Raw genomic sequence first — 9,082 nt, forward strand, 5'->3', positions numbered from 1 at the left:
GGCGGCGGCGGCGCGGGGAGCCGCGGCGGGGGCGCCAGGCGGCAGCGGGCCGCTCCGTGAGGGGACCGAGCCGCAACCTGACATGATGTTTCCACAAAGCCGGCACTCGGTACGGCGCGGCCCGGGGCCGGAGCGGCCGCGGGGCGGGGCCGGGCGCCGGCGGGGCCGCGGGGGCTGCCCGGGGGCTGCCCGGCCTCCCTCGGCCCCGCGGGCTCCGGGGGATCGAGCGCCTCCCGCCGCCGGTGCCGAGGGGCGGCGGCAGGCGGGGAAGGGGCCCCACGGGTGACCTTGGGCGCGTCCCGGGCACGGGCGCTGCCCCCCGGCGGGGGCTCGGGCCCCGGGGCGGCGAGAGCGGGGCGGGCTCGGGGCCCGGCGGGCGCCGGCTCCGGCCCCAGCGCTGTCTCCTGTTGTTCAAGGGCTCCTCTCACCTGCCTCAGCAGCTGAAGTTCACGACCTCCGACTCGTGCGACCGCATCAAGGACGAGTTCCAGCTGCTGCAGGCCCAGTACCACAGGTACGTGCTGCCCACGGGGCCGTCCCGGTGCACGGGAATCGCTCCGGTTCTTCCGCTCGTTGCTTCGCTCCCGGGACCGGGTGAGGATTTGGGGAAGGGGAGCCGGTGGCGGAGCTTGGGACAGCTTTGGCGTTGGTGGTGTTCACATGGGAGCCCGGCGAGGAGAACGCCCATTCCCTTCCCCAGCCAAGGTCTTTCCTCCATGTGCTGCTCAGCCAGGACTGCACAGACACTTGCCAGGCCTCCTGCCTCTTGCTGGGAGTTTTCCTCAGTTTTTCTCACTGGCTACCATTCCTGGACTGCAAATGCCGCAGGGAGCACTTAAAATCCAAAAGCATCTACTTTTCTGTGAATGTGTGTGTGGAAATAGTGCTGCTGACCCAAAAGCTGGCTTGAGACAATCTGTTGCTTTGCCTGTGTGTGTGTGTGTCTGACATAAACACAAAGCCCTTTGGTTTAAATTATCTGGGTGATGCCCTCTGCCACAGCCTGGCGCTGATTTTGGTGTGTGCATTGCTGCCATGTGGCTGCAAATGTCCCCCAGCCCGGGCTCTGCCTGCGTGTTTGTGGTGGTTTCATTTTGGCAGGAGCAGGCAGAAAAACTGCTGGGAAGTGGCCATTTCCTTGTGTCTCTGTGCCTTGGCAGTGCCAGCAGGGGAGAAGGGGTTCCTGCTGAAAGGGAAGCTTTCCCCCCATGCCGCTCCACCCCCTTGGACTTAATCTGCTCAAGAAGGAGCAGGTTTTGTGTAGGTGAAGCTGTTTCTTGTTTGAAACATAAAACCACAGCACATGCTGGCTGCAGTTGCTCGGCTGGTGAGTTGGAGTCTCATAAAACACTGGGAGCAGCGGCACTTTCTCTGAAGGGTGTGAAGAATCTAGGAGAGAGGAGAAAAATCCTTGCTTCTGGAGAGTTGTGCTGCCTCCCCCCCCCTTCCACCCCCATCCATCCAGAAGTGGGTCTGGCTTTGGTTTTGATGTTGTATTGGAACATCTCTTGAGTGCTGCAGACAGGTTCTGTGCCAGAATCTGTCCCCAGCTGCCAGCGAGCTGTTGAGGAAAGGCAAACCCCTCCCTGGGCAGCCAACTCTGCTTCTCCCCAGCTTCCTGTGGAATGGATTTGCCTGCAGGGAGGTCAGTGCTCTGCTGGTGGATAGCCTTGTGTCCTTTTCCTGAGTGTGTGCTGAGAAAGTGGGAGCAAGGCTCTGTGTGGTCACCACAGCCTGTCTGGGCTCTGCTCTGGCCACCCCTTGAAAAATCCAGATAATGATATCCAAGAATCCAGCCTGGCCGGGATGAGGCCATGCAGGAAGCAGCTGCTCTGTGGAGATCAACTCTCTCACCTCCTGTTTGTGGTTTTTTCCTTACTCTTTTCTGGCTTTTCAGCTTGAAGTTGGAATGTGACAAACTAGCCAGCGAGAAATCGGAGATGCAGCGTCACTACGTCATGGTAAGGAGCAGCCCAGAGCAGAGTGTGTGGGTGGCAACACCAGCAGGTGCCTGTGCCTGGGCTCTGCCAGAGCTCCAGGGCTCTCAGCAGGGCTGGAATTGGCTCTTTTCTGAAAATGGGGTTGTTTTGTGTTGGCTGCATGCAGGGGGTTGTTGAAATGCACGGTGGGAGGGAGTTTTTTGATGGATTGCTTGGTGGGTGCTTGGCTCAAAGGAAGTGACAGCTTTTACATACCTGAGGAGGTGATGCAAGGTGCTGGTGTGCAGGGGTTTGGGGACTCTGGGAAGGTTGTGGCCAGTGGGAGACAAAGCAGTACTCTGGGAAGTCGTGAAACTGGGAAACCCCACAAGCCAGCTGTGAGTTAGAAGCAGAAATCAACTTTCTGTGCCCTGCGCACCTTGTGGTGACCCCACAGCCTTGCTGATCTGGGTGCTGAGTGCTGGCACGTGTGTCCCAGGCATGAGGAATGGTGCCACATGTGGGCAGCAGGCTTGGCTGTGGCTTTCCAAGCAAACAGCCACGTTCTGGTGGGCAGGGTGAGGGTTTTGCCTGCCAGGTAATGCCTCAGGAGCCCTTGTGGCACAGCCAGGCAGGGCTGTGGTCTCTTCCTTCCCTATCATGGAGTTAATGATAGGAGGCTGCAATACTGTCCATGAAGATGAGCTGGTTCCTGCTTGCCAGCTGCTGCACCTGCCCTGGAAAGAAGAGATAAGATGTTGAAATTAATAGAGCAGCTCTTCAGAGCAGAGTTAAGACTTAAAAAAGCAGAAATAAGGGAAGCTGGCTGGCCCCTTCTCTGCTGTTGTGGCCAGGCTCTGAGGCTGTGGGGAGCAAGGTGTGCTTGGGGCTGGGGACAAGGAGAAGAGCTCACAGCTTTCCTGGTGTGCTCATGGGGAAGCCTGCCCCGTTCTCACTGGTAAACAATTGCTTCCTGTGCAGTCTGCACGGAAACCCTCATCTCCAGCAGTGGCCAAGATACATTTTTTTAATTTTTATTTATTTTTTTTTCCCCTTAACGCTGGCAGTCGCCAGAATTGATTCAGGTTGCTGTCAGCAGCAGAGGGAAGGGCTGCTGCTCGTGGTGCAGTGCTGGAGGCTCTGCAGGCACAGCAGCTCTTGCTGCCTCTCCCCAGCACGGGGAGGGCTCCTGTGAATGTGCAAAGCTGCTACAGCTGCTCTGGTTTTTTTTGAATAAAGTCACAATTGGCAGCTTGGGGGACGGGCTCCTGCTTCCTGCTCGGTCTTCAGAATGCAAAGAAGCCTCGAGAGCCCGCAGCAGGCTGAGATCATCCTGATACCGAGCCGGGCTCCGTCGCCCGTACCAGGGTGCCAGTGATCTTCAGCTAAATGAGCACAGATGTGGATTGTTCTTTTTTCCCTTTGCAAGAATCAGGATTGCAGCCTGCAGGCTGCAGGAGGAGGTTTCTAAACTCTCAAAACATCAGCTTGCTAACAGCTTCTTCCAGGGGTCAGGAATTAGCTGCTTGTGCCAATAGATTGCCTGTAGCTGCCTGTTGCTGCTGTGCAGGGGTTTTCTGGGTGGGTTGTTTTTGTGTGTGGAGGGGGGAGGTTTCCACATAACTCCTTCCTAAACAGCTGGAGCTGTGTGCAGCTGGATGTGTTACTTGCTAGCTGAAGTCCAGTTGTGATCTCTCCCATTTGCTGCTGAAGGAGTCATGTGGGCTTTAGGACCCTGGCCAGGCAGAGCTCACAGAGCCAGGCTGCCTCTCTCTCTCTCCTGGCTGTGCTTAGGGGAGTCTGGAGCCCTGAGCCTTTTTCCAGGTTTGACACAGCATCGCTCACTCTCACCTCGGTGCAGACTGTGGAGAAGTGTCTGTGAGGGGAATCCTGTGGGGCAAAACTCCAGTCTGGAGCAGGGTGGGCAGGGAGCACCTGGAGGGGGTCTCTGTGCTTGCCTTTGTTTCCTGGGGCTTTGTAGAAAACCTTGCCAGGGATGCAGTGGTGGTTCCCAGCACTTAAAATTCATTTTGTTCTCTTCTCTCCTGCTCTGCAGTACTATGAGATGTCCTACGGGCTGAATATTGAAATGCACAAACAGGTAGGGGGAAAAAGCATCTCCAAGTGCTGCAATTCCTGGGGAAGGTGGGCTGTCTGCTCTGAGCTTCCCTCTGTCACTTCAGTTGCCTTTCAGCCTGTAAAATGTCAGAGCTGCCTTTGAAATGCAGGGCCCCCCACATCTCAGGATCACAGTGGGATCCCATCCTGGGCTCTGGGCACCCTGTGGTTCTCCCCAGGATCTGAACAGGTATTTGAGCACCAGGAAGGGTCTGGAGCTGCAGCTTGGAGACTCTGTGGCAGCCTGGATGGATAAGTTTGCTCATTACCCTCAGTGGTGGTTAAGTTGTTAATTATCCCCAGTGACTAATTACCTGTGGTGTTAACAACATGAGCCTCCTCTGAGCCTGTCTCTATCTGGCTTCAGCTCCAGCCACAAAGTCCTGGCTCAGTTTAAGCCTCTTAGCACAGTTCTGTTCCTCACAAAGGCACTTGGTGCTTCTGATCCCATTGCCCTTGTTGCTAAGCCCATGAGGCTGGCTTCCCTGGGAAAACCTGCATCTTGGAGAAGAATCTGAGCCACAAATCCTCCCACAAACATCTCCCAGCCTGATCTGCTTCCCTGTGCTGCTGTTGGGGTTGGTGTGTCCCTGTACCCTTTGGCTCTGTGTTTTGAGTCCTTTAGAAAGTGATTTGCAAAGGACTGAAAGCTTCACTATTTAGAGAAAAAACATTTAACAGCCCAGAAGGTGCCAGTGCTGCTGTGAGGGTCCTGAGGGGGCTGAACAGCCACGAGTGTATCTGTCTGTCCACATGGCAGATGTAATTCAGCACATCCCCACCTGCCTCTGCAGGAACTCTGCTCTCTGGTTGCTCCCAATTTATTAAATAAATGTTGGGGACCTGGAGAGGAAGAGGAACAATAAAACTTTGCTCTTTGCAATCAGCAGCATCCCTTCATTTAACCATGCAGTGAGGAGCCTCAGGGGGGCAAGGGGATCCCCGTGGCACCAGGGTGCTGCCAGGAGGGTGGGTTTTGTCACAGAAGAGGAGGGAAGGGGCAGCTGATGCTGTGCCTGGTCAGTCTTGATCTGCCTGACTTTTCCTCTCTATTTCTCCCACCTTTTAGGCTGAAATTGTCAAGAGGCTAAATGGGATTTGTGCACAGGTTCTGCCCTACCTTTCACAAGAGGTGAGTCCCCAGCTTGGGGGGTGTGTTGGCATGGAGGCTGCTGTCCCTCTGCAGTGTCACAGACACCCCTGGGCTGGCAAACCCTTGCTTGCCCTCAGCCCAGCCCTTCAGGGCAGTGTTGGCTCCTGGAGCACTGTGTGATGCTCTGTTGATCCACCCTAAAACTTCTGTCTTGCTCTATTTATATTCTAAAGTTTTATATTCTAAAGTTCTGTTTATATTCTAGAGTTTTATATTCTAAATCTCTAAACTCTTTAAGTTTTCTACCCTGTGATATTACACACTTCTAATCAAACTACACACCCATAATCTCAGTGTTATCAATCAATTTTGGAAGGTTTCTCCACACTCTCAGGTCAAATGCAGTGGGGTCAGAGTCTGTCAGCACAGAAACTGTAAAATTCTCAGTATCCAGAACTCCAGTTCCCTTTTGTGGGACAAAGCTGCTCCTGCTCTCTCCATCAGCCACGTCAGCAGTGGCAGCTTTGGGTGGTAACTGGGGGAGAAGGACACTTAAAAAAAAATACCTCCATATGGAGGATACCTCCTCTCATCCTCTCTGAGATCTGGTTCCTCTGCCTCATTAATTAATGCAGCTGATGGGCTCCTCCCACTCCCCTGAGAAATTAATTGGGGGAGGGGGTGCTTGGGAGCCTCTGTCTGAGGCAGGGGAGGATTAAGCACTTCCAGAGCTGCATTTTCTGTCTCCCCATGGAGGCTGAGCCCTGAGCAGCTCTCCTGGCCCTTTGGGGGTTGGAGGATTCTTGCTTGGGCTCAGTGCTGGGCTTGGGGCACAGGTTCTGTTTTTCCCACCCACCTGTTCTTAGGACAGACAAAGTCTCTTGCTGATCAGATCAGGGTTGCCTAATAACTAAGCCCCTGCTAAATCTTTTGCATCTTAATGCAATCCTTAACCCTGTCCTGCTGCCAAAATGAAAAGAAAAATCTCCTTGCTGAAGTGCAGTGGGCAGTCCTGGTGTTTCAGAGACCTCATGCTCCGCAAGGAGCACATACAGCTCTCCTTTATTTATTTTTAATTATATGATCCACCAATTTTTTCTTCCTGTGTTTGGGACACCTAGCTGCTGCTGAGTTTGGTATCCAGGATGTGTCTCAAGGAGTTTCACAAGAGCTTCTGATTTTTAGGGCTTGTTTTGTGTAGGTGAAGGGTGGCAGGATGAGGCACTGCCCACCCTGGAGCTTTCTGGCCAAGGATCTCTGGGTGTGTGGAGAGCGGGACAAGGGTGGGGATAAGAGGGAACCTGTTTGACCCTGTGGTGAGGAAGAGGATGAGACAAAGGCGTTTCCTTGTCTGGGTGTGTGCAGGTGTAACCAGCCTGACTGTGTGCACTTGATCCCTGTTCTGCTTCCCTGTAGCACTCCAAGTGACCCCAAATTCTTCTGTTTTCTCCTTGCCAGCATCAGCAGCAAGTCTTGGGAGCCATTGAACGAGCTAAGCAGGTCACAGCACCAGAACTGAACTCCATCATCCGTGTACGTGAGGGTTGGGTTGGGCTGGGAGGGAATTCTGGCCTCTGGGATGTGAATTCTTGACCTGGGGACATCAGGGGACCCTGCTCAGGTCCTGAGGCTGCAAGGCTGGGCTGGCACAGGGCTGGTGGCACCCAGGCTTGCTGTGGTGTGTGCAGGGATCCCTGCTCTGCCCCAGCCAGCAGAGGAACTTTGGTTTTGAGCAGGACCAGAGCAGGCACTCAGCATGAAAACACCATCTGCTCTTGGTCGGAGTTGTGACTGAGGGCTTTATCTGCAGCCTTGGGACTGCCAGAGCCTGGGGCCAGATGTCCTGTGGGGTAGGGGCTGTGTGTCCTGCTGGGGACACAGTGTTGAGTCTTCCCTTGAGACTGTCACAGCAGCAGGACTGGAGAACTTCAGGTTGGGTGGGAAAAGACCTTCAAGCTTATTTAAACCCCTGCTTTAAGCAAGTGCACTCAAAATGACAATGTCCCCATTGTGTCTGTGTGTCTGTCCATCATTCCCTACAGCAGTACCTCAGGGTTGGGTGGAAAAAGAGCTTCAAGGTTATTTAAACCCCTGCTTTAACCTTGACTGCTGCCACACTTAAGGCAATTTGAGTGCCATTATGTCTGTGTGTCTGTCCATGGTTCCCTACAGCAGCACTTCAGGGTTGGGTGGGGAAAGAGCTTCAAGCTTGTTTAAACCCCTGCTTTAACCAAGTGCACCCAAAATGATGATACCCCTGTCGTGTCTGTGTGTCTGTCCATGGTTCCCTACAGCAGCAGCACTTCAGGGTTGGGTGGGAAAAGACCTTGAAGCTTATTTAAACCCCTTTTGAACCTCCATTGCTGCCACACTCTGACGAAATGCACTCAAAATGACAATTTGAGTGACATTGTGTCTGTCCATCATTCCCTACAGCAGCAGCACCTCAGAGTTGGGTGGGAAAAGAGCTTCAAGCTTGTTTAAACCCCTACTTTAACCTCACTCCGACCAAGTGCACCCAAAATGACAATACCCTCGTTGTGTCTGTGTGTCTGTCCATCAGTTCCCTACAACAGTACCTCAGGGCTAGGTGGGAAAAGAGCTTCAAACTTGTTTAGACCCCTGCTTTAACCAAGTGCACTCAGAATGACAATACCCCCGTTGTGTCTGTGTCTGTCCATCCTTCCCTACAGCAGCAGCACCTCAGGGTTGGGTGAGAAAAGAGCTTCAAGCTTGCTTAAACCCCTTTTTAACCTCCATTGCTGCCACAGTCGTGACAGTTTGATTGCCATTTTGTCTGTGTGTCTGTCCATGGTTCCCTACAGCAGCAGCACCTCAGGGTTAGGTGGGAAAAGAGCTTCAAGCTTGTTTAAACTCCTACTATGACCTCGATTGCTGCCACACTCTGACCAAATGCACTCAAAATGACAATTTGATTGCCATTGTGTCTGTGTGTCTTTCCATCATTCCCTACAGCAGCAGCACCTCAGAGTTGGGTGGGAAAAGAGCTTCAAGCTTGTTTAAACCCCTGTTTTAACCAAGTGCACTCAGAATGACAATCCCCCGTTGTGTCTGTGTGTCTGTCCATGGTTCCCTACAGCAGCAGCTCCAGGCTCACCAGCTGTCCCAGCTCCAAGCCCTCGCTCTGCCCCTGACCCCGCTGCCCGTGGGGCTCCAGCCTCCCTCTCTGCCCGCTGTCAGCGCCGGCACCGGGCTCCTGTCGCTGTCAGCCCTGGGCTCTCAGGCTCACCTCTCCAAGGAGGACAAGAACGGCCACGATGGGGATGCCCACCAAGATGATGACGGCGAGAAATCGGATTAGAGAGCGCCCGTGGGGCCGGGGGAAGGGGCTGGGCTGGGGAGGGAGGGAGGGAAGAGGGAGGGAGGGGCGGGTTAGTGCAAAATGCAGTATCTCTCTCTGCTCGCTGTGCAGCAGGGCCGTGGTGACCCGTGCTGGGTGGCAGCCGGCCAAGGCCTGTCCCCAAGGGCGGGTGGCATCGCCTGGGGGTGTCCCCAGCGCCGTCCCCGGCTGCTGCACAGCGATGCAAAGCGCCATAGCATTACCCGTGTGGCCAATCGTGCTGTCCCTGTGCCCAGCCTGCCTTCCCTGTCCCTCCTCCTCCTCCTCCTCACAGAGCAGACTCTGCCTGCTCTGGGGCCACTTTGCCCCCTGGCTGTCCCTCGGTGCCATGTGGCCCCATCCCTCCACCTGCTGCTCCCCCTCTCGGTATTTAAAGATTGCCCCTCGATCCTAACGGTTCTGCACAACTCCCTGCTAGGATCCCTGGCCCAGAACAATCTCCTCCTCTTCCTCCCCCAGGTGCTCTTGGTCTCGTGTCCCCCACGTCCCTCCTGCACTAATACCAGGCCTAATAACAGCCTTGCTGTTCTGCATGTACCTGTTCTCAACCAGGGCCTTCACCCTGGGCTGGAGGGGGGTCCAGGTGGGCTG

The 9,082-nt window shown here is 54.6% G+C and overlaps 1 protein-coding gene across 2 annotated transcripts; it reads left to right on the top strand.

Moving 5' to 3' along the window:
• Nucleotides 1–8,485, top strand: TLE5 (TLE family member 5, transcriptional modulator). Of its 2 annotated transcripts, none has more exons than XM_054291223.1 (7): nt 1–109; nt 417–514; nt 1,898–1,961; nt 3,976–4,020; nt 5,107–5,169; nt 6,589–6,663; nt 8,231–8,485. In XM_054291223.1, the coding sequence occupies exons 1-7, from the start codon at nt 83–85 to the stop codon at nt 8,450–8,452; spliced, it is 594 nt and encodes a 197-aa protein (XP_054147198.1). In that variant the 5' UTR covers nt 1–82; the 3' UTR covers nt 8,453–8,485. The 2 variants fall into 2 exon arrangements, with proteins under 2 accessions (XP_054147198.1, XP_054147199.1); XM_054291224.1 differs by having other exon boundaries at nt 8,234–8,485.
• The last annotated feature ends 597 nt before the right edge of the window (nt 8,486–9,082 follow it).

This window comes from Melozone crissalis, unplaced genomic scaffold, assembly GCF_028551555.1.
Source record: "Melozone crissalis strain CALT ecotype California unplaced genomic scaffold, PUWL_Pcris_2 ptg000088l_1, whole genome shotgun sequence".
Classification (NCBI taxonomy): Eukaryota; Metazoa; Chordata; class Aves; order Passeriformes; family Passerellidae; genus Melozone; species Melozone crissalis.

Coding starts and splice junctions, on each gene's coding strand:
- TLE5 (XM_054291223.1), top strand. CDS start 83: ATGATGTTTCCACAAAGCCGGCACTCG. Junction 1,962..3,975: donor TGCAGCGTCACTACGTCATG/GTAAGGAGCAGC, acceptor CCTGCTCTGCAG/TACTATGAGATGTCCTACGG. Junction 4,021..5,106: donor ATATTGAAATGCACAAACAG/GTAGGGGGAAAA, acceptor CCCACCTTTTAG/GCTGAAATTGTCAAGAGGCT.